The following is a 24,481-nucleotide window of genomic DNA, read 5'->3' as shown; positions in this document are numbered from 1 at the left end:
GATCCCACATGCATCCTGCAACTAAGAGTTCACATGCCACAACTAAGGAGCCCACCTGCCACAACTAAGGAACCCATGTGCTGTAACTAAGACCCGGCACAACCAAATAAGTAAATAAATATTTTTTAAAAACACAAAACTCAACTGCATTTATACATACGTGTACACACAATGAACATGGTAGTAAAAACACAGTACCATTTACAACTGCTTCAAAGAAAATGAAATAAAATAAATCTAACAAAACACGTACAGAAGCTATATGCTGAAAATGACAAAATGCTGATGAAAGAAATCAAAGAAGACTTAAATAGAGAGACATACCACATTCATACTGGAAGATCCAACATAGTAAAAATGTCAATTCATCCTATCAAAATCCCTCAAGCTTTTTTGTAAACATAGACAAGCTAATTTTAAAATTTATATGGAAAGGCACAGACCTATAATGGTTAAAACAATTTTGCAAGTGAAGGAATCACTCTCCCTGATATTAAGACTTCCTATAGAGCTACAGGGATCCAAAGTGTGATAATGGCGAAAGGATAGACACATGGATCAATGAAACAGAATATAGAACTAGAAATAGGTCCCATACAAATATTCCCAATGATTTCTGACAAAGGTGTAAAAACAATTCAGTGGAGGAAGAATAGCAAGTGAACTTTGACTTAAACCTTGCCCCTTATTAAAAAAATTAACTCAAAATGGACTATGGACTTAAATGTAAAACATAAAACTACAGAACTTTAGAAAAGGACATAGGAAAAATTCTTTAGGACCTAAAAATTCTTTAGGCTAGTTGAGGAGTCCTTAAACTTGACACCAAAAGCATGATCCATAAAAGGAAATATTTATAAAATGGAACTTCAATGAATTTAAAAACCATTGTTTCTTGAAAGTCTGTTAATTTGTAATTTAAGATTAGGCAAATTATGAAAATATATTTGTATTATTCATTTTTAACCTTAATTTACTGATGGCAAAAGCTGCTGCACTGGATTGTCTTGACAAGAAAAGGCACAGCTTTTCTGAATATAGCTGTAGTGGTTAACCAAATGATAATAGTGGAAGTAACTACAAAGAAATGAAGACCAAAAGAGTTCATGTTAATTTTACCTAGCATTATGATTCCTCATACATTGAGTTTTATAGCCATTATTAATTGTGAATTGCTAAAACCACACTTGTATTAATTGCAAAGATGTACTGGCTAACAAAGCAAAGAAACCATTAAAATGTGCTTGTTACTTACAGAACAAAAGAAGTAAGTTCCAAGACAAAAGAATTATTTTAAAGAATACTAAAATAAAAAGCTCATGTTCAACATTTCACATGTAACATTAATACTCTGCAGACTTACAAAATAGCACTTTGAATTGCTAAGACTAAAAACCCTTACACGATTGCCAGATAATGGTGACAGACTGTATTGAAGGTGCTATATTGAAAATCTGGGCTGAAGGTGTGGCAAAAAAAGATAGTTAAAGTACCATTTTCTAATGAAGCCACAGCTTGACGAATTCAGGGACTGGCTAGTGATGAGAAGTCGTAACAACTCAGGAAACAAAAGTTAACAAAGTATTTACCGTTGCAACTTACTAACTGCACAGCTATTGCTAACATAGTGATTCAGTATATGTTTGATTTGAAAGTGATGTGATAAGAAGGAAGAATTCTTCCTTTTCTCAGTTTGATTAGTGATAAACACAACTAACTAGTCTTAAACTGCATAAAAATGCAAAGTGCTACATTGTCATCAAATGTAATTTGGAGCTTAAGTTTTGTGTAGGATTATGTTCTGGTAGTAGAGCTGCAATGACAAGAAAACAAGTCTGAGGTAGTTATACAGATTAAAGAATTTATCCCAAAAGATAAACCAACACACTGCTTCATCAAGAAAGTCTTGCTACCAAAAAAAAAAAAAAAAAAAAAAAAAAAGAACCCTGCCAGATGAACTGGACAGTGTGTTCAGTGATGTGGTAAGAATTTTTGATTTCGTAAAGGTTAATGTGTTAAATTTTGGATTACTCACTTCATTATGTGATAATATGGTAACATAATTAACAACTGTTAGAGGGGAAAGTTCTATCGAGAATGTTTCAACTACAGAGCAATATCAGTGTTGGCAAGAGAAGAGCCAGTTTGCTCCCAATGTTTTAAGGATTTTTAAGCAGGCTTACTTAAAAATAAAAACAACTATAAAATAACAATAAAAAGAAATAAATGGTTACATATTCTCAGATTTTCATATCCTTTAGAGTTATAATTGATAAACTAATCTCAGAATGTCAGCCACACACGGCTGGTATACAGCTTGCAGCATGTAAGACTCCCTGTGTGATTTCCACAACGCACAAACTGGTCTACATCCTGTTCACCAAGGCCAACCCACTGTCATGCTCTTGGATGTCACAGCAATATATCAAACTGCTTTGAAAGTTTCTAAATGCTTACTCTCAATTTCAGAAAACTTATCTTTCTGCAAATAACACAGATTGTTGCTGGTCCAAGACCATACTTTGAGTAGCTCTGGTGGACAAAATTTCTGAAAAGAGTAGAGAGGGGCATAAGTAAGAACATTTGACAGCTCAAGGCTCTATGAAAAGCCAATAAGGCAACAATGGATGCATTTCCTTTTTTTGAACCACTATTTTCCATTGAATCTAAGCATCCTTAATTGTAAAATACATCACTATTTTACATACCGCTAAGAAAAACACTGTCAATTAGGCTGACAGATGAGTTATCATAAAACACATTTTGAGTTTAAAGAAGGTATAATGTTGGGGAAAAAAAGTGCTCCTCAGAATCACAAAATACAATACTTATAGTTTTTACAGTTTCTATAAGGAATATAAAATAAGGACAAATATAAACAAATTAATTATGATGAAGAATGTATAAAATAAAAAGTATGCTAATGCATTTTCTGTTAAAAGGATAAAACAACATTAATTATAGGAACAGGTAACATCAGATTCATACTACTTAAATTTTCAGCATTTTGGGGACATTTGTCATTTTTTTACCACCCAGTTTATATTCATTATTTGTTAAAAAAAAAAAAAAAAAAAACTCTCACTTTGCTTTGGAAAACCATTCCTCTCTCATTCTCAGCCGTATGGCCTGGAGTAGTCCTGACAGACCTTAATGGACCAGCATCTCCCACAGTGATCAGTTTAGGGAAAGGGCTATAACTGAAGCGGAAACAGTGAAATGCTAGGAGATATTGTCTCAAGCTTCTGAAGAAAAGAAACTCCCTCTGTCCTCCAGGGAGTTTCTGGGAGAGGACATTTTTCTACCCCCGACGTAATACTACCTTAGAATGGAGAGTTGTAGAACCCATGCAGCCAATTTGCTATCACAAGGGAGAGTTTGTCACTGTTGGGGTATAACTACATAATGCCTAAGAGAGCAGAGATTTAACATTTGTTCTGATAACAAGATAACTCTGCAAAATTTGCCTACGAGGACAAATGCCTCGTAGCCCCTGTTATCTTATGACTGAGGTGTGGATTTTCATATTCCTTGTGGGCATGGTGAGAGCCGCTTTCCCCCCCACCCCACAGTGCCTGCTAACTAAACAAATGTCTTCCCCTCCTCACTTCTGCAGCACAGGAAAGCAGTTCAGTAAAAGTAGGCCTTTTGGGGCACAGATCTAAAGTCCCATTCCCTAATTAATCAGTAATAAAGATCATAGTAGAATCACCATATGTCTAATTCTTGTGTTTATCCCTTAGCTGGTTCCAAATTTAGGAGGAAAATAAAGAATTGTTAATGGTTGACTCAAACCCAACAATATTATTATCCTTATTTTACATATGAGAAAACTAAGTTTCAGAGAAGATGAGCAATTTGCAGAAAGTCACCAAAATCTAAAATGTGTGGCAAAACTGGCAGTCAAACCCAGGGACCTCTCATTAACTCTGAAGTCTACTTTTTTTTCCCAATGTGCTCACATGCATGTATTTCTGTTCATTAAAAATAGGCACACATCATCAACATTCTCTAACAAGATTCTAAAAACTGTATGTGTGGGTGGAGGGAAAGAAAAGGAAAATGAACTCATGTTTACGATGCACCTACCACGCTCCAGACACTGTCCGAAGCCATTCATTTGCATTGTGTACTTTAATCCTCACAACCACCTCCAAGAACCTGCAGCAGTTAAGCGAGAAGCAGGTATCCAAAGCTCACAGGCTCTCTATTTACTCAGTTGCTCTTGAAGGCCAAATATCAGTCTTCAGCTATTAGAAGGCTGTTAAAAGTATAGTGTTTACTAACAGCATCAGTTTATCTGCTTAATTCACACACTTACTGAAAAGTTCTTTTCAATGGCACAGAACACAACATCCACACATAGGAACACCCCTGTCCGGCCCGCGCCAGCACTGCAGTGAACAATGATGGTTCCTGTAAGGTGGCTCTTCCTCACATAACGAACATACTTTATAAAACCTTCTGCTGAGGCAGGAGTGCCATGGTCTGGCCACTTGGTGAACTGCAAGTGTTTTACAAAGTGACTAGCTCCTGTCTGTGGGGGTGGGGTGGGGAGGGAGAGAGGGAGAAAGGGAAAGAGAGAGAAGGAGGGAGGGAGAGAGAGGAAGGCAGAGAGAGAGGAGAGGTTTATCAACGTCTTATAGTAGAGATCTTCTTTTAATTTCTAATATGCCAGAAATAGTTAATAATAATTGCTATACGGTAATAGGATAATAAAAATAAAAATACTAACAGGTGACAGGAATTTAGCCCTTACTCTGTGCCAGGTACTGTGCTAAGGACTTCACACACATTATCTCATTTAATCTTCACATCAACCCTGGGGAGGCAAGCACTGTGATATCCTCAGGTTACAGATGAAAAAGTAAGAATTTGATTGACTGATAGATGTATGCTAGGTCAGAAGGCTCATATGTTTAGAGCTGGGACAATAATGTAGTCCTCCCAAATCTAACTCTACCATCTTTCTTCTGCACCATGAGAAAGTAGAAGAGTCCAAACAAACCAAGAATCCAAAACACTTAGGATGAAAGATGAGCTAACATGTTAGGAATAAGATAGAAAAGCAATCTATCTTGGCTTAAATATTATGATACTAGATTTAATTAAAACAGTAAGTGCTGTCAAGTTGCTTAACCGGGATTTGGTGGGGGACAACCTCCTCTGGTGATGTGGACAGGGCAGTTAATGACCATGTGAGTAGACTTTGGTCCCCACTCTTGTGTTGAACCCCCTGAAAGTGGAGCCATGGAACTCTCCTCAGTGTTGACAGATAAAGCACTTTGAGTTTACTGATCATCCTTTCCAGAGGGTTCACCCTTTCCCCAATGTGGAGCCCTCATTTTACTTCACTGGGCACCCTCGTGAAAAAACTCAGGAAGGGTTTCTCACTGCTCCTCTGCTTCTCCCTAATGCACCACTTTTTTCTACGTTCCAAATAGAAATACAATTTTCCTAAGTTCCAAAAAGAAAACCTCAATTTTGAATCATCGGTACATGAAATTGGATGAGGAAAACGATACTTGAAAATCTTGTGAAGGCACCAAATTGAGGATAGCTCTCACTCCATCACATATTTTAGGGATTAAATCTTTCATGCACTGTTGACCACTGAGAACCTGCACAAAGGTGGGCCTCACTGGTTTCCTGACACAGTGCTATGATGCAAATTCTCCAAACAGCAACCCCATGGTTTTGAGGCTTGTGGGCCTCAGCCCAAAGGTCACCATCCTAGACGCCCTTGTCAAGGGTGCACAAGTGGAACCAGGCATTTGAATCCTTGCAGACAGATCATTCCTCTGGCCCTCCCAACTGGCCTATATTCTCCAAGCATGCTGTCCTTCTCCTGCCATAGCATGTATCACACGTCATTTGGAACTGGTGTTTTCCTTCCCCACTAGACTGTAAGCACTCTAAGAGTTGAGACTGTGTCTGTTTTCTATCTCCAGCATCTGGCACAATACTTGGTTAATAGGAGGGAATCAACAAGTCTTAGGAGAGTTAAGGATCAGGCAAATCCTCAGGTGTACAGAGCAAGCACAGGGCCTAGCACACAGCCAGCAAGCTCTCCATCAATGTCCGCCATTATTACTATTCTTGGCCTCCTTGGTCACACCACTCTATGCTCTGATCCTCATGCTCTTCAATTCTATCTTTTCCCCTCCCTCCCCACTTCTCTATCTCTTCAACATCTCCCTTTGCACTCAGGCCCCCATCCCACAGTAAACTTGTGGAAACCATCATCACTTTCCTAAATGCTTCTTCCACTTCCTGGCCTTGCCTCCCATGGGCACTGCACTCTGCAGCCCTCTCTAATCAAGGCCACCTATTTTCCTGTACTCCAGGTACCACAGAGCCTAGAGATTAGGTTGCATACCCCTTGCTGCCCAATGCTATTTCCAATTCATTATTCCTTCTCTTTGTACAAAAACCTCTCTTCCTTTTGAGTTTCATACCTCTTAGCTTCACCTTCTTATCACTATCACCCTACCACAGATTCTGACTGGGCAAATTTGGGATCTCAACAGCCAAACAGACACTCTAACCTCACATTTTTATTTCTCTCTTGCAGAGGAGACCATTTTTTTTCTTCTAGTCCTCACAATGTGATCACTCCTTGGACTCACCATCACCTATAATGTCCAATATCAAAAATCTTCCAGTTCTTAGATTCCAACATCATTTTCTGAGCAGAAGCTCTTATTCTACCACCTCATTTGTGCCTCACTTCAACTCCAACAATGTGACTAAATAGAGCTCTCCTGTCCTTGTTGTCCTCCATTTCCTCCTAGCCCCTGATTCCATCCTTCTCCCTAAATTTAGACTTCATAGCTGATTATCTAAATCATTCTCTTACCAAACTGTCAACTCCTTTCATCCTTTGAATCCTGCCACATATACTAAGCAACATCCCTCCCTGGGTAAGTCTCATAACCTGTGGTCAGGAATCCCATGGTTAGGAAAAAATTAATCACATAGTTGCATATTTTACTATTATTGAAAATTATGGGTTCCAACCTCAGCACCTCCAGCAACCCTTTTCCTGATCATTGCCTGTGCTCCAATCAACTTCTTTGATGATGACTCCAAATCTCATCACTCTTTTCAAGTTTCCAGTTTAACTCCCATCCCCTTCACTCCTATAGAACACATGTATCACCTACCTGCTAATCAAATCCACTTAGAGCAATGTAACATCACTTTCTCCTATAAATCATTCCTTTTCTACTTTCTGAGTCTGTTAGAGCAAGAAATGAATTATTCTATGAATTATTCTAGACCAATACTTCCCAATAGAACTTTCTACAATGATGCAAATGCTCTGTATCTTTGCTGCCCATATGGTAGCCACTAGTAACATGTGATTAAATACTAGAAGTGTGGATACTACAAATGAGGAACTGAATTTGTTATGTTATGTAAGTTTAAATAATTTAAATATAAAATAGCCAAATGTGGCTATCGCATTTGACAGCATTATTTTTGAAAACTCCTTATAAGTCACAAGTCATAAGTCACATAAAGTCTGCCAATTTTATCTGAAAAACACCAAAGTCTTTGCTTTCTATCTAATTGTTAACTGCCCTAGTTGATCATGAACCTTCTTACTAAAATTGTTCAATGTCTCCCAATTATCTTCATAATGAAGTTCATGTTCCTTAGCTGAAATCCAAGACATTTCATGTTCTGGCTTTCTCTACTTATTTTCTATAGCCTCATCTCACCTCTCATTACTCCCTGGCATTGAACTTTTACATTCCAGAAACACTTAACTACTTGTATCTCTCTATACACATCCCATGCTATTTTATACCTTGATCATCTACTTCCTCTTTCCAGCTTTCTCATTTGGGTGATTCTCAATCCAGATGTCACCTTCTCTAGCAAATCTTCCCCTCAAGCCCAAGGAGAGCTAAGTACTTCCCTTCTGAGCTCCCAAAGCACCCCATACAAATCTCAATATTACCACATTCATTGAGCACAGTTAACTGGAGGTACCAGTGAGCTCGCCGCCCTCTTTGCTACTCAGTAAGGAGCAACAGTGCCTGGCACAGTGATTATCAGGAGACCTTAAGGACTCCACACATATCTGTCACTCTCAGCAGAAGCAGCTGAAGTACATCCCAGGATTAGGCAACTTCCAACACTCACTCTCAACCGCCCTAACTCCCCTTTTCAATTTTTTCATCTCTCCAGTCAGAGTTTGGTTAGGCAGAAGTAGAAGTGCTGTTGTCTTAGTTTCTGGTACCAGGGAGAAGTAAAAACAAGTTACTCTAAAAAGCATCCCCAGCTATGTCCCATCTTACTCCTAACTTCTCGTCCTGACACGTGTGCTTATATAATGAAATATATATCTAACACTGATTTTTTTTAACTTACGGACTTCTTGACAACTTGAAATATTCGAATGACGAAATATTGAAGTATCTGGTAGTTCTCCAGGAAGATATGACAATTTTTCAGTTCCAAAGGTTTCTTCATAGAAACAGGCCAGTAATGGTGGCATTTGATAACTCCACCTTCTACCTCTCTGGTTATCATGACAATAACATTAGTTATTTTCCAGAACCATTTGCCAAAAGTCATTTGTGGTAGTTGGCAGTGGTCCTTGGGTAGCAATATAATAATACTCTTTTCCAGAATTGACTATTTTAATATAACTAGCATTGATGTAGTCCTTGTTTTCTCCAAGAGGAACACGTGTTGCATCATCTATTACAAACACAGAAACATAGGGTAGACAAAGGAAAAGCAGGAGATGCAATACACCCAGATTTTATGAAACCCTTTCACACAGGTAAATCCATTTATCTCTTTGACCAATAGAGAAGATGGCATAGGAGTTTCTTTTCAAAGGGTTATTTCAGTCCATGAATTTAAATTCTTCCCTCCCCAAAACCTGCTGGCGTGACCTAAGAAATATACAATTAGGTTAAGGTAGTTTTTTAAAAAATCAGTTTCTGAACAGAGAAGGATGCCATTGGTATCCAGACATTCTGAGAGATTTCTGTTACATATGGCACAGGTAGGAATAGGCCAAGGGAGGTACCTCCTAGCCTATGACTGAACACAGCAAAGGAGTAGGCCTCTGAGGGAGCAAGTGAGTGAATGACATTCTCCTACAAATCCGGAGAACTTGCAAGCCCAGAGCAGTAGGGCCAAGAGGGAGGAAAAAAAAAAAAAAAAAAGATTGGGGTACTTGAGCAGATACAAATCCTAGGATTACTGTAATTCTACCAATGCCCCACACACAAGGCAGCCATCTTTTATGTCCATTCCCAGCCTTCACGTGGTGAAGTGGCATGCTAATCAAAGGTATTGTGTCAAAACGATGCTACAAAGGGGATTTGCTCCAAGTAACACGGGACTCGTCCAACATGGACTATTATAACAAATAGGAGAGGGGAAAATCCAACTACTTGGCTCACTAATAAACTCCACTGGCCCAGGAACTCTCTTCACTTTACACAGACATCTGGAGCTCTGGTTCCACCACTGTTCCCACCTAGAGAATAAAAGGAGGGTCCTTCCTTGCCATGCAGTGGTCTCACCAATAGTTCCTCTCCATTACTCAAGGTCATGTGACCCACTTATCTCCCAAAAACACTATGACCAAGATCACTGAAGAGGGCTTACACAATTTCTGACAGAACCTTTCTCAAATTCCAAAATAGCAAACATAAATTTCTCCTTGTAAATATGAATAAATAGAAAAAACAATCACTAGATATATAAAGATATCTAGTACTTCACAAAAGTATATCATTCTGAGAAATCACAGCAAATGTCTTCCTTTCTATAAGAGGGAAGAATACTTTAAAAACTCCTATTTGTATTTTAAATGAAATTTGAGCAAACATTATTTTATTATTTAAAAGAATGATGTATATCTGTTTATTGACATAAATTTGTTATATTATTAAATTATAAAGGAGGTAAAAGAGCATTAAAGTGAGATCTTTCATCATATATCTGTATGTATACATATATATCATATATAAACATATGATTAAAAAACCTGGCAAGTATTCATCAAAATGCTGGCAGTGACTATTTTATTATCTAAATTTTTATAGTGAATATGTACCATTTTGCAGAAGAAAGTAATTTTTTTATTTTCAAAAGGGAGATTTAACATGTAAAAATGAAACAATCTAAAGTAATAAAAGCTTGCTTTCAAATAAAAACCACAATTACTCAATTAAAATCCCTAACATGAGAAGCGAACAGAAAAACAAATTAGTGATTTAGAAAACCAGCTTAAGGAATTTTCCCAGAACTCAAAAAAAAAAAAAAAAAAGTGAAAAAAAATGACAATAATTATTAAAATACTAAAGGATGCAGAGCATATAAAAGGAATATATAAAAGGAAGGAATTTCAGAAACAAACTATGGAACACAGGCATACCTCAGAGATATAGTGGGTTTGGTTCCGGACCACCACAATAAAGGTACTATCGCAATAAGTGAGTCACATGAATTTTTTTGTTCCCCAGTGCATATAAAAGTTATGTTTACACTATACTGTAGTCTACTAAATGTGCAATAACATTATGTTTATAAAACAATATACGTATTTTAATTAAAAAATACTTTACTGTTAAAAAATGCTAACCATCATCTGAGCCTGCAGCAAGTTGTAATCTTTTTACAACAGTAACATCAAAGATCACTGATCATATCACTATAACAAACATAATCATAATGAAAAAGTTTGACATATTGCGAAAATTACCAAAATGTGACACAGAGACATGAAGTGAGGCAATGCTGCTGGAAGAATGTGCTCAACACAGGCTTGCCACAAACTTTCAATTTGTAAAAAACACAGTATCTGCAAAGTACAATAAAGTATAGGGCTATAAAACCAGGTATGCCTGTATTTAGCAAGAAAGAAATAACTCAAGTAGTCATAGGAGAAAAGTTCCCCTCAAAAAGGAGATAGTAATACATGATCATGAGCCCACTGCCACAAATAATTTGCCTCCAAGTGAGTTCCCTGATCAGAAGCAAGGCTGTGTGGACTACCATGATGGTGGATAAGGCATCCTGCAGGTCCAGATGGTAGATCTGGTAGAAGCTTGTATGCGAGGAAGGCAAATCCATATCTAGTGTCTATTTTATTATGAACAAAAGCACCGTTCTTTCTATGACAGAAGCAGTCCAATGTAATCAACCTGCCATCAAGTAACTAGCTGGCTGATCACCCTGGGAAATGGCGCCATATTGGGGCCTCAGTGTTGGTCTCTGCTGCTGGCAGATCGGGCACTCAGCAGTGGCCATAGCAAGGTCAGCCTTGGTGAGTGGAAGTCCATGTTGATGAGGAGCCCATGCATAGCTTCTATTCCTGCCAGCATGTCTACTTTGTTCATAAATCCACTGGGTAATGACAGGAGTGGCTGGGAAAGAGGCTGACCAGTATCTACAGAATAGGTCATCCTATCCACTTGATTATTAAAACCTCTTCTTAAATCACCCTTTGATGAGCATTCACAAAGGATACAAATATATTCATATTTTTGGCCCTTTCAGAGAGATCTATACACATTTCTCTCTCCCAGATTTCCTTGTGACCAATTTTTCAGTTATGTTTCTTCCAAGTCCTTGACCATCCAGCTAAACAATTGGCTATAGGCCATGAATTAGTAAAGATTTGTACCTCTGGCCATTTCTGCTTCCAAGCAAAATGAACAACCAAGCGCACTGCTCAAAGTTCTACCAACGGGGAAGATTTCCCTTCACTACTGTCCTTCAGGCATGTCCCCAAAACGGCATTGTAGAGCAGCTGCTGTCCACTTCCAGGTGGTGCCTGCGTGTGGTGCAGAACCATCTGTAAACCAGGTCCCAGTTTTCTCTTCCTCAGTCAATTGATCATAGGGAACTTGTCACGAAGCCACAGGTACAGGCTGAGAAAGAGAAGGTAATGTAGCAGGAGAGGGGACCATGGGTATTTTGGCCACTTCATGTAACTTATTTGTACCTTCAGAGCCTGCTCAAGCCGGACCTTGTATACACCACTTCCATTTGATGATGGAATGCTGCTGTGCACGCCCAACTTTCAGGCTCATGGTTAAGTGTTCAGCCTCTACTAAGGCCCAGTAGCAGGTCGAAAGCTGTTTCTCAAAAGGAACAGCTCTCAAGAGCAGAGTAGTTATACACAGAGACTGGCAAGGCTTTACTCCAAAATCCCATGGGCATGAGCTGTGATTCATCTATAAGGGCCTGACAAAGCCTCCAAACAGTATCCTTACCTTCCACTGACATTGCACCTATTGGATCCTGTGGCCCAAGTGGCAAAGCAGCTTGCACAGCAGCATGGACCTGTGGCAGAGCTTTCTCTTGTTCTGGGCCCCACTCAAAACTAGCAGCTTTTGAGTCTCTTGGTAAATGGGCCAGAGTAGCACACCCAAATGAGGAATATGTTGTCTCCAAAGTTCAAAGAGGACCACTAGGCACTGTGCCTCTTTTGGCTGTAGAAGGGGTCAGATGCAAATCTTATCCTTCACCTTAGAAAGGATGATTCTGACATGCCCCACACCACTGGACCTCTAGAAATTTCACTGAAGTAGAAGGCCACTGAATTTTTTGATTCATTTCCCACTCTCTGACACACAAATGTCTTACCTGTAAGTCTAGAGCAATCAGTTGCTACTTCTTGCTCACTAGGTTCAATCAGCATGATGTCATCAATATAATGGACCACTGTGATAATATTAAGTAATGGAAAGGTGATCAAGATCCCTGTGAACTATGACATAGGGATGGAGAGTTGATATTTCCCTGAGGTAGAACAGTAAAGATGTACCACTGGCCTTGCCAGCTGAAAGCAAATTGTTTCTTTTGGTCTTTACTAACAGGTATGGAGAGAAAGCATTAGCCAGATCAACAGGTACACACCAGGTACCAGGGGATGTGTTGATTTTCTAAAGCAATGAAATCGCATCTGGTACAGCAGTTGCACTTGGAGTCACCACCTGCTTAAGCTTACAATAATCCACTGTCATTCTCTAAAATCTGTTTTCTGCATAGGTCAAACAGGTGAGTTGAGTGGGGATGTGGTCGGAATCACCACCCCTGCATCCTTTAAGTCCTTGAAGGTGGCACTAATCTCTGTATTCTCTCCAAGAATGCAGGATTGCGTTTAGTTTACTATTTTCCTAGGTAGAATCAGATCTAGTGGCTTCCACTTGGCCTTTTCCGCCATATTAGCCCTCACTCCACAGGTCAGGGAACCAATGTAGGGATGCTGCCAGTTGCTGAGTATATTTAGTCCAATAATGTATTCCAGAACTGGAGAAATAACCATAGTGGGTCAGCACCCACTGGACCCACTGTGAAATGGACCTGAGCTAAAACTCCATTAATTATCTGACCTCCATAAGCACCACTAACTGGTAGACCACAGTGATGCTTTGGGTCTCCTGAAATTAGTGTCACATTAGTGCCAGTATCAGTAGCACTGGCAAAGAAGATTCTTCAGAGTTTAGGGATTTGATGTGTGCATCTTCACCAGGATCTTCCCATATGTTTCTGTTCCAATTTTCAGGATCACATTCCTTCTCACTCAATGTCATCACTTTAACAGAAAACACCCTGCAAGGTTGGGAATTCAATTTCCATTGTATTTTAGCCATTTGCACATAAGACTCTGGGTTAGATTTTCAGATGTCTCAGCTCCATGACTATAGGAGATAGGGGTTTCTTTCAGGGCAGACATAAAACTTTTAGGTCATTTATGTGGTGCTTGAGCCGGAAATTTGAAACCCTTTCTTTCCCTACTTTGTCCAGTGCAATTAGCGGCAACCAGCCAATCTCATTATACTTGTTAGTTTGACAAAAATACTCTAAGGTATTAAATACACAGTTATCTAGAACCTTGCCTCTTATAAGTATTTGAGTAGGAATATCCAATGGTGAGATTTTGTGTATCTCTATTGCCATATCACACCATGAATTACCAGTGCTCTCTTTACTACTAGAAATAAAGTCATTAATGCCTTTAAATTTTGTCAGATTAGGGAACCAATTCATAAAACCTATCCTTAAGATTCTATTCCTCTAGAACCACTCTTGGTTCCAAAATTTGTATTAGTCAGTGTTCTCTAGGGAAACAGAATCAATAGGCTATATATACACAGTAAAAGAGATTTACTTTAAGGAATTGGCTCACATTACTATGGGGGCTAGCCAGTCTGCAATTTGCAGGGCAGGCTGTCAGGTCAGAGATCCAGAGAAGAGTTGCTGGTGCAGTCTTGAGTCCAAAAGCAGTCTGCAGACAGAATAGCTTCTTCCTCGGGGGACCTCAAATTTTTTCTCTTAAAGCCTTCAACTGATTAAATGAAGCTCATCTGTATTATGGAGGGGAATCTTCTTTACTCAATGTCTACTGGTTAAATGTTAATCTAAAAATATCTTTACAACAACATCGAGACTAGTGTTTGACCAATATCTGGGTACTGTGGCCTAGCCAAGTTGACACATAAAATAAATCATCATATAAGCTAAAAATTTTAGTAGATGATCTGAAGGAGGAAGGTCTTTCTTGAAACTTAAATTAATTCCCTAGAAGACCAAATGAAAGAAAGAAAATAAGAATACAAACTAGAGAGAGAAAGAAAAAGTACATGCAAAGACTACAAAGAGGCAGAAGTAAAGAAATAGATAATAGGTATAAGCCTTAGAAGATAGATTCAGGAGACCAACCCTATAAATCATAGGAGCTCCAGAAAAAGAAAAAAGAGTAGATTGAGAAAGAGCAATTACTAAATAACTGAAGAAACTTTCCTACAAAAGAAGATCGAGTCTGCAGATTAAAAGGTTCTATAAATTGTAGGTAAGACCGATGAAATGAAATACACCTGGTAACATTCCTTGAATTCCAGGGGGAAAAAAAAAATGTTTTAAGGTTTCAGAATGAAAAAAAATGTTTCTTATAGAAGAATAAGAATCAGATTATCATTATATTTCTCATCTAAAACACTGCAAGCTGGAGGACAGTGGAGTAACACCCAGAGAAAATTGAGAGAAGAGGACTGAAATCTCACAATCCTAAAATCACCAAAGATTCATTTATCAGGATTTAAAAACAGGAGATAGCTGCAGATAGGCAGAGTTTGATAACACATTAACTACTTAGCCCATCTCTAACCAAACAACTAATTAATCAGAACAGAGACCTCAGATTAAAGGAAGATAGAAAATGAAACAGTATAGAACGAAAAGCCTTGCAAAATATAGTTGTATAGCTACATAAAGAATGACTGAGAATGGATCATTTAAGTGCTAAGAATGATTTTTTGAAGTAGAAAATAATATAACTCACAGGAAAACCTATTAATAGTCTGGAAAAAGAATTAATATAGAGAAGCGCTATTGTAGAGTGGGTAAGCCTAGGTTTGAATCCCAGTCTGTCTTCTATTTGAGGTGCAGGAAAGTCATTTATTTTAGCCTTTCAGTAAAACAAAGATACTAAGAGTACCAACATCATAGGGTTGTGGTGAGGATTAGATGAGTTACTACCTATGAAGGACTTAGTGTGGGATACATATAAAGATATTACAAAAACAACAATTGCTACTACTATTACCATTATTATTATTGGCGGTGGTGATAGTAATAGAAACAGAGACTTCGCTAATGTATGGATGCTTGTTGAATCTCTCCCTTAGAAAGCTTATATTTTTCTAGCTATCTATATTATAATGGTAAACTATACAAAATATAAAAAGTGTAATATACTTTTCGCACTCACAAACCACCTTTTTCAACAGTGTATTGAGGTATAATTGTCACACATGTGCACCCATGAAACCATCATTACAATAAAGATAATTGAACATCTCCAACACTGCTAAAATGTTCTCATGTCCCTTTGTAATCTATCCATCTTGTTCCACTCCTGCCCTCAAGGCAGCCACTGATCAAATTTATGTCAATACAAATTAGTTTGAATTTTCTAGAATTTTATATAAATGGAATTATATAGTGCATTAGTTTGCTAGGACTCCCATAACAAAACACCACAGGCTGGGTGACTTAAACAACAGAAATTTATTTTCACAGTTCTAGAGGCTGGAAGGCCAAGATCAAGGGGTCAGCAGGGTTAGTTTCTTCTAACACCTCTCTCTATGGCTTGTAGCCGACTACCTTCTTGCTGTGTTCTCACGTGGCCTCACATTCCCTCTGTGCCCATGCATCCCTGGTGCCTTTGAGTGTCCTAAACTCCTAATCTCTTCTGTAATAGGTTTAAGTGTGCCCAGCACTGATCTAAGTCCTTCACAAATACATGCTGAGTCATATGGTAGGTATACGTGTAATTTTATAAGGAACTGTTAAACTCTCTTCCATTAGAGTGGGTTATGAAATGAGACCTTATTATAGTTTTAATTTGCATTTTCCTAATGATTAATGATTTGAGCATCTTTTCATATATTTGTCACTCGTATATCTTCTTTGGTGAAGTGGCTGCTCAAATCTTTTGCTCACTTAATGTTGGGCTATTTGTCCTCTTATCAATTATAGGAACTCTTTCTATATTCTAAATACAAGTCATTTGTCAGATAAATGTTTTGAATGTATTTTTCTACCAGTCTGTTGCTTGCCTTTAATTTCCATAACAGTGTGTTGAAGAGCAATATAGGTATTTTTTTTTTTTTGATGAAGTCCAATTTGTTTTTTTCTTTTACAGTTCAAGGTTTTTGTGTCCTATTAAGAAAAACTTTGCCAAATCCAAGTACATTAAAATTTTCTCTCTGGTTTTCTTGAGAAGTTTTATGGTTTTAACTCCTATACTTAGGCCTATGATCTACTTTGAGTAAATTTTTATATAAGGTGCGAGGTAAGGGTCACAGTTAATTTTTTGGTATACGAATATGCAGTTGTTCAGAACTATCTGTTGAAAGATTATCCTTTCCTTATTGACTTGCATCCTTAAATTCAGATATTAACATCTGCTCTGCCCTCCTCATGTGATTGTAGAAAGAACTAAATGAGATATGTGTAAATGTGCTCTGAAAAGCGGAAAACTACTAGAAGTCTAAGTCACTATCATTATTAGTTAGTTCTGAGTATACCCTGACTTAAAGACAAGTAACAGAAAAAGTATTGGGCCAGGAGTCATAGAACCTGACATGTGGTACGGCCTATACGTAGAGATAGAGATATAATTATATAATTGGGACCTTTGACTTCTTGGAGTGGCACCAAATTGTTGGCATTATCTCGTAAACTGTCTAATAATGGTTTATCACCCCGATTTCAGAAATATTCATCAATGCACTTCTGCACACTCTCCCCACAGAAGACAGCATAACAAATTATTTCAACTATCTTGGGAAGGTACTTATTACTTTTATAACCATAAAGTTATTTTAGATCTGAATGAACCAACTAAACATGAAAGTATTTATCCAATGATAGCAGTCACTGTGTTCTACTCTGATTTTTATGACAACCACCTCAAGTCTAATAGGAGACATAGGAATGTAAATAGATAATTAAAACACAGTTCAGTAAGTGGGGAAGGGTAGTCACAAGACAGTATGAGACTACTGGAGAAACACCAAACCTAGCTTTGAGGAAAATAAGGGAAGTCTGGCCAAGCTAGCTCTGAAAGACAACAAGAATTACCTCAGCAAAGAAGGGAGGGTGGGTGGTTCTTGCAAGAACTGCAGATTGAAAGGCTTGGGGACAAGAGAAAGACAAGGATGAATCCCAGAAACCAAAAAAAGTTCTGTGGGAGAGCTGAAGCTAGAGAGGTGAAATTTATGCCATGCTAAAGAACTTTACCATGATAGTAGCAGACAACCAAAGAAGAGCTTTAAAAGGAGGGTAACGTGATCTGATTCGCATTTTAGGGAAGTCATTTCAGTAGCTGCTGTGAGTAGATGGGAGTGGAGGCAGTGAAGAAGACAGAGACTAGCTGAGAGATAAAGCAGGCTCCATCTAAGTTAGCAGCAGTGGGAATCAAGAGATGGGGGAGGACTCTAGAGGTATTAAGAAGGTAGAAGCAAAAGGACTTTGTGACCATTTTGGATACTGCAGGTGACTCGAAGTTTTCTGGCTTGGACAAATGAGTGGTTAAACTAGATAAGATATAGAATAAAGGAGGAAGGTCACATTGTAGGAAGAAAAATGGTAATTTAATTTGGAAAATTTCTGACTTTGAAAGGAATGTGAGGCATAAAAATGAGATTTCCAGCCTAAGAGTAAAATGGTGTTGTTTTGTTTCTGCTCTGTGGATGGTCTGAGACAGACAAATCTGCAACTGGGTGGGGAGGGGTGCAGCACTAGCTTTACCCAGCACAGGAAAGCTATGTGTAACCCTTTGGCAACAATCAAAGGGCAGACTCTTGTTGGAGGGTAGATTGACAGCTTTAATGTCCAGGACAATGAATATAAATAGTTCCATTGTATTTGTGTGTCTAAACAAAATGGCCAGGGAAGGTGGTAAGGGCTTGGGGTATCAAATGTGGCAGATGTCTCAGACTATTAGACTTTATGTTTTAGATGGTTCATGGCCTGAGAAGTAGCAATACATAAGAACAAGGTTGAAGGACTTATGAAAACAGCCCTGTGACAGTGACTAGAAGATTTACCTGAGATAGAAGACTTGACCTTCATCATGTTCTAGCATATTCAAGAATATGCCCAGGTCATCCACTGCTAGCTACCAGAGCTCTTCATCATGGTCACAGGTCAAAATGGCTAATACTGAAAGTCATACAACCCACTTTTTACCTTTTCACAAATGTAAATAGGAAAATAATTAAAACCATTGTTAGCTTACATGGAAGAATATCTCGGTATCTGTTTTTGTCTCTGTTGTGTAGTTCATTCCCAGAGTGGAACACAGCTGGAAGATTCTTAAGTTCTAAAGCCTTTAAAGGGTAAGAAATATAAGTCATGTATTTACTATAAGAAAAAAAAGAAAAAAAAAGGAAAAGAACAAATTTGTTTTTGTGTAGTGTTCATAATCCTTAAGTCCCTTCATGACATGTCCTGATGTTAAACGTGTTGTATGGTAAGTAGAGAAGTCAGAGCCCCATTGGAAAAGTCCTATATAAAATATCTTAAATTTGAGATGTCAATCAACAAGTTGCTTGATAAGGAAATGTTCAACTCTCTGGAGATACTTTTTTCCTTGAACTTCAAGATTTTTTCTTTTTCATTAAAAATTAAAAAAAAAACAACCAATACAGAATATTTCCTTCTTAGGACCTACCCCTAAATCTATCATTTTATAAACAAAAATAATAAAATAACAGCAACAAAATATATAAACAAAAATATAAAGTCTCACAATTTACTCCTTGCCCCATGAAGAAATTATAGCTATGACACTAAAGAATTCTTCTTTTCAAAAAACTTTCTCTACCAACTGTGAATTCAAGATTAACTGAATATTTAGTATGTGCTTATCACTGTTCTAGATATTGAAATACAAAGATGAATCTGAAAATGGCCTCATCCTTAAGAAGTTAACAGCAGTTAGAGAGGTGGCCGTGTGATCAATGTAGAGAGACACTAGTATAAATGACATCACTAGATTGTACTTGAAGGGATGGGAAGGAAAGCTCCTAGAAAGAAAGTAGCACTTGAACTGAGCCTTCCTGAGTCATCAGAAGTTAGTCACATGGAAATTTGTGTGTGTGAAAGGAAAGAAGAGGTGAATGGGTATCATACCAGGTAGGAGAACTGTAATAGAGGCATGGAGGCATACATGTCCTCTTGGGGTAACAGTTAATAGTATGTTAACAACAGCACAGTGCACATGATTTAGCCCAAAGGGAAACTAAAACTAATTAGGAAGGCCGTGTTTCATACACAAAAGGAATTGATATGTATCCAGTCCTATCCTATTAGAATATTTGTGGATAAAGCCTGAGAGTCTAGACTTTTTAAAAGCTCTTCAGTAATTCTTGGGTAGCCAACTTGGCACTACCATAAGTTAGTGTTGGCAACTACTGCCATGGGGAATGAGGAGTCAGAGAAGGTTTTAAGCCATAGGATAATATGATCAGATTTGTACCTTTTAATCTTTCTGCAAACCAATTCTAAAATAAATCTAGAAAAAAAATATCTGTAAGAAGAATCAGAACAATTTTGTAAAAGAAGAGTAATGAGGGAAGACTAGTCTTAATTAATGGTAAAATATAATATAAAGCTATGCTAATTTTAGAAGTTTGGTACCAGTACATGAATAAACAAATCAATGGGAAAAAAAAAAGCACAAAAATAAATTAAAATATATGTGTGGCTTCAGTATATGAAAAAGTGGCATTTCACATTACTGAAGAGAAGCTGGGACAAGAAGATCTTTGGACAACTGATTAGCTATAGAATGCTGGGTCCCTACCAAATATCTTACAACAAATTAAATTCTAGCTGGGTGAAAGATTTACATATTGAAAAAACTGTAAAATATTAGAAAAAAAAAGCATGAAATAATTGCTATGCTCCTAGAGTGAAAAGGGAATTCCTAAAGGACAGAGAAAACCCTGAAGCCCAAAAAGAAAAAACTGACACATCCAACAACTAAAAATTAGCTATTTCTTCTCAGTAAATGTATGTGCACGCATACGTGTAACACAAAGTGGAAAATTTTCATAAGTATAACACGTACAAAAGGTATAATTTCTTCATTATATAGTTATTAATTGATATGAAAAAGAATAAATAGAAAATTGAGCAAACAATTGGAATTAGCAGTTCACTGAAGATAAATATGAAAGGCTTAAAAGCATATGGAAAGCTATCTGTTTGTTCTCAAATTAAGAAATGCCAATCAGATCATCAACAAGAAATCATTTGTCATTTAAAAGATGAACAAAGATCTAAAAATTTGATAGCACAAATACTGATTGTCTTTCTAGGACTTTGCTCTAAAAAATACTCACACATATGTACATGAAGAGGGGTGATTCTTGTTCATAATAACAATGTCTAGAATAATCTAAATGTCCATCATAGGGGACTATTTAAAGAAAAGAAAGTCTTTATTCATATAATTAACTACCCTGCAACACTTAAAAAGAATGAGATATGTGCTCATAATATATTTGGGAATTATTTCTTATGTGGAATTTTTTTTTCTTTCCTTTCCTTTTAAAAAGGAAAGAAAGGGTAAAATAGTAAAGTACATGTCAACAATTTTTTTGAAAGTTTATACGACAAATTTAATAGTGGAAAGGGGGCCTAAGGAGTCAAGGGAGAAAAAGAGACTTTATCCATTTTATAACCTTTTATGCTGTTACTCTTTTACTATGTACACCTATTACTTTAAAAACCAATTTAATATTTAAAAATAAAAACAACATACTCAATCTAAAAAGGAAAAAGAAAACAAAGAATAGAAATCTTCTAGTTGAGACGTGGAAAAAGAAATCACATGTAGACTTTGGTTAAGACCAAAATATTTACCATAAATTCCTGGGTGATTTCATACTCTGATACTTTTTTCTCAAGCATTTTAAAATAATTCTTGATGGTTGATTGCTCATGAATACTGAATATTAATGGTCGAACCAGAGCCAACTGAGCTAGCTCCCTTTCAGAAACAATTTCCATACCTAAGAAAGAGAAAAATTCATATTTGTAACATATATATGTGAAGGGAGATTTTATTTTTATTGTTGCTGTTTTCTCCTAAGTAAAGACTCAGCCACTTAAGAATTAATGGAATTTTGTCTTTCCAGAGGTGAAGAGTCTATTACTTTGAAAGGAAGGATCCTTATTTTGGAAAAATCATGACTATGTACCTTGAAATTACACAAAATCCACTATTCTTGGAGAACACTGTTTGAGAAGTGTTCTGTTTTATAATGTGATTGAGGGTACGTATTGACAATTATGCCAAGGCAAGCACGTACAAGACTTGGATGGGAAAAAGAGAGAACTTTTGCCCTCTCTGGGACCAAGCGTTTGGAAGTCCCTAGAGTCTGAGATGAGAGTATGTGCTGAGTCTAACGCACCTCTAACTCTAAAACAGATCAAGCATGCACATGTGCATACACATACACACACACACCCCCCCCACGAATTGAGAAGATCTATATGATGTAATTAATAGCACTAAAAATATATATATATAATATATATCTCTATATGCTATATACAATTACAAGTAATTATATATGATATATTGTACTATAGATGTAGATATATATTATATAGTTATATACTTATAACCAATCATAACAGAAGAGAATACATTCTATTTAACAGTATATATGGGAATTTTTTGAAAAAATAATGGTCTTTTAGGTCACTTGATAGTCTAGATTCCAGATATCTAAAATTTTACAGATCATGTACACTGGCCAAAATGCAATAAATCTAGAAAGTCAATATTAAAAGAATATTTTAAAAAAGAATTTTGAGGTAAAATGCTCAAGTGAAATCTCTTTCCAAAGCTAAATATATAACAAAAATCAAGTAAATAACAGCAAAAATATACAAGAAGCAATTAAGCAAAAGAGTGGGCATAAAAAAGAGATGGAAGTTTCTAAGAATCTGCACTGCCCTGGGAAACTCATCTTGTCTGGAGCCCTACTATATCCAAAAGCTCTTTCTAGGGGTGGAAGTGAGGGACTGTTGGTTGGGAAAGACAGTCACAGAAATCCTAAAATTTTGCACAAGTATCTCTAATAAGATAAGAAGAGGTCTAGGAAGCTCAGAAGAGGAGACAAAATTCCCACTAGAAGCCATTTTGATCATCTTTGATCCCCAAAAGAAACACCAATTTGGCTTCCCACTGTGTTCTAGCCTTACTGGGAAAAAAAAAAAAAAGCTGAGAGAAGGCAGAGAGATAAGGAAAGAAAAGGTAGAATGACTACAATGGATGCTGTAATTGACTCCTCAACACTGATTCTACCCACATGGTTAGTTAAAGCCGTTTCTAATCATTCCACAATAATTCCCTTACCAGTGAATAGTTTGGTAATAGGTAGGTGATTTGGGTCAAGTGGAAGCAAAAAGAGGTTTGTTCAAGGCTTATGGGCAAGAGAAGCAAGCCTCTCTCCCACCTCAATCCCTTGAAACACAGAAGCAAAAGGCACCAATTACCACAAGCAGCCCTATTGTGATCATAGAAGGAATGAGTTGAGTATAGCAAATACGAAAAAAAAACCCATAAAGAATCTATGTTCTTGATGACATCACTGAGCAACTGATCATATTGAACCTAGAATACTTCCCATCTCTGGACCTCCATTATGGCAGAAAATATATTTATTGTTCACATCATTTTCAATTTGGTTTCTTTTGACTGCAGCCTGGTCCAAGAATTCCAATCAAAGTGTTACAGGTCAGGCTTCAGCTATAAATAAGGGCAATTATTATATAACAGAATTTTTGCAGAAAGCCAGTTTACAGAAAAGGAATTTTCTCTAGCTATTTGGTGCCAACAAACAACATTGGGTGGGTGTGAAGAACAGGTGCTTCCCCCATTATGATCCAAAAATAACAGAGCAGAATGGTCTGCCAGGAAAACTGCTACATTTGCCACAGTGAGGACTCTGAGAAAACTGGACACCACTGCTCTAACCATTGGCTCCTGGGTGACACTACCTTAGCAACCAGAGAGGAATTAGAAGTCGCCACCTCAACTGCTGGCTCTTGTAATGTACCACCTTAGCTATAATGAGGCACTAGGAATGCCATGCATGCTATGGTGTGTACCAGCAACATGGATGCTTCTCTACACATTTAAGACTTGGCTAAGTGCACGTGACTGGTCAAATCTACAATAGCTACAAGGATGCCTGAGAAATATAATTTTTAGTTTTTCTGCCTGGACCATACAGGAAGGTATGCTAAGAGGAGGGTGTGATCAATGTTGAGTAAACTGATCTATAATATCTGTCACATAACAATTCATCCACACCTTTTGAGCTTTCTGGTCCTTTCCTCTTAACCTTCGGCACACTTGTCATTGTCCTCAGGCTAAATCCAGCCTTCAACGCGTAGTTTATAGTGGAAGATAACTAGACTCAAATCAAATGGAATGAGAGACAGAAGAATTCATTCATGCTCAACCAGCAAAATGAAAGAGATGCAGAGCTATACATGTTAGTAAACAAGATGGAAATAAAACATGAGATGCAGAAAAAGTCAGTAATGCAATATGTCATGCAAAAAATTTTTAATCCATTCTGAATGGAACCTAAAATAAATTGTAAATCCACCATCTGCAGAAAGAAGTAATAAAAATATGAATTATTTTAAATGAGTTCAAAATGAGGTAAACAAAAGAATAAGGTGGAAAATAAATTTATAGACCTAAGAAAATAAATTAAAGGCCAAAAGGACTTGATTATAGAACTAATAATTAAATCAAACCCTGCAAAAAACAAAGTAGACAGTTGAAAATAAACTTATTCATAGGAAAAAGATACGTACATAAATTAATGAAGAGAAGAAGTGGCAAACAGCAAAAGATAATGCATATAAAGACCTCATCAGAAGCTCAAGAGGAACT

At 37.2% G+C, this 24,481-nt stretch overlaps 1 protein-coding gene across 1 annotated transcript in view; it reads right to left on the bottom strand.

Moving 5' to 3' along the window:
* PTPN20 (protein tyrosine phosphatase non-receptor type 20) overlaps positions 1–24,481 on the bottom strand; it is a 69,348-nt gene that overhangs the window by 5,432 nt on the left and 39,435 nt on the right. Inside the window, 5 exon segments of the mRNA XM_059899628.1 lie at positions 4,322–4,537; positions 8,383–8,557; positions 8,559–8,715; positions 18,791–18,881; positions 21,424–21,572. Of these exon segments, the coding sequence (XP_059755611.1) occupies positions 4,322–4,537; positions 8,383–8,557; positions 8,559–8,715; positions 18,791–18,881; positions 21,424–21,572 (788 nt within the window).

Source organism: Balaenoptera ricei, chromosome 16 (assembly GCF_028023285.1).
Source record: "Balaenoptera ricei isolate mBalRic1 chromosome 16, mBalRic1.hap2, whole genome shotgun sequence".
Classification (NCBI taxonomy): Eukaryota; Metazoa; Chordata; class Mammalia; order Artiodactyla; family Balaenopteridae; genus Balaenoptera; species Balaenoptera ricei.
Note: the sequence above shows the minus strand (reverse complement) of the source record. Positions and strands in the feature narration are given on the sequence as shown.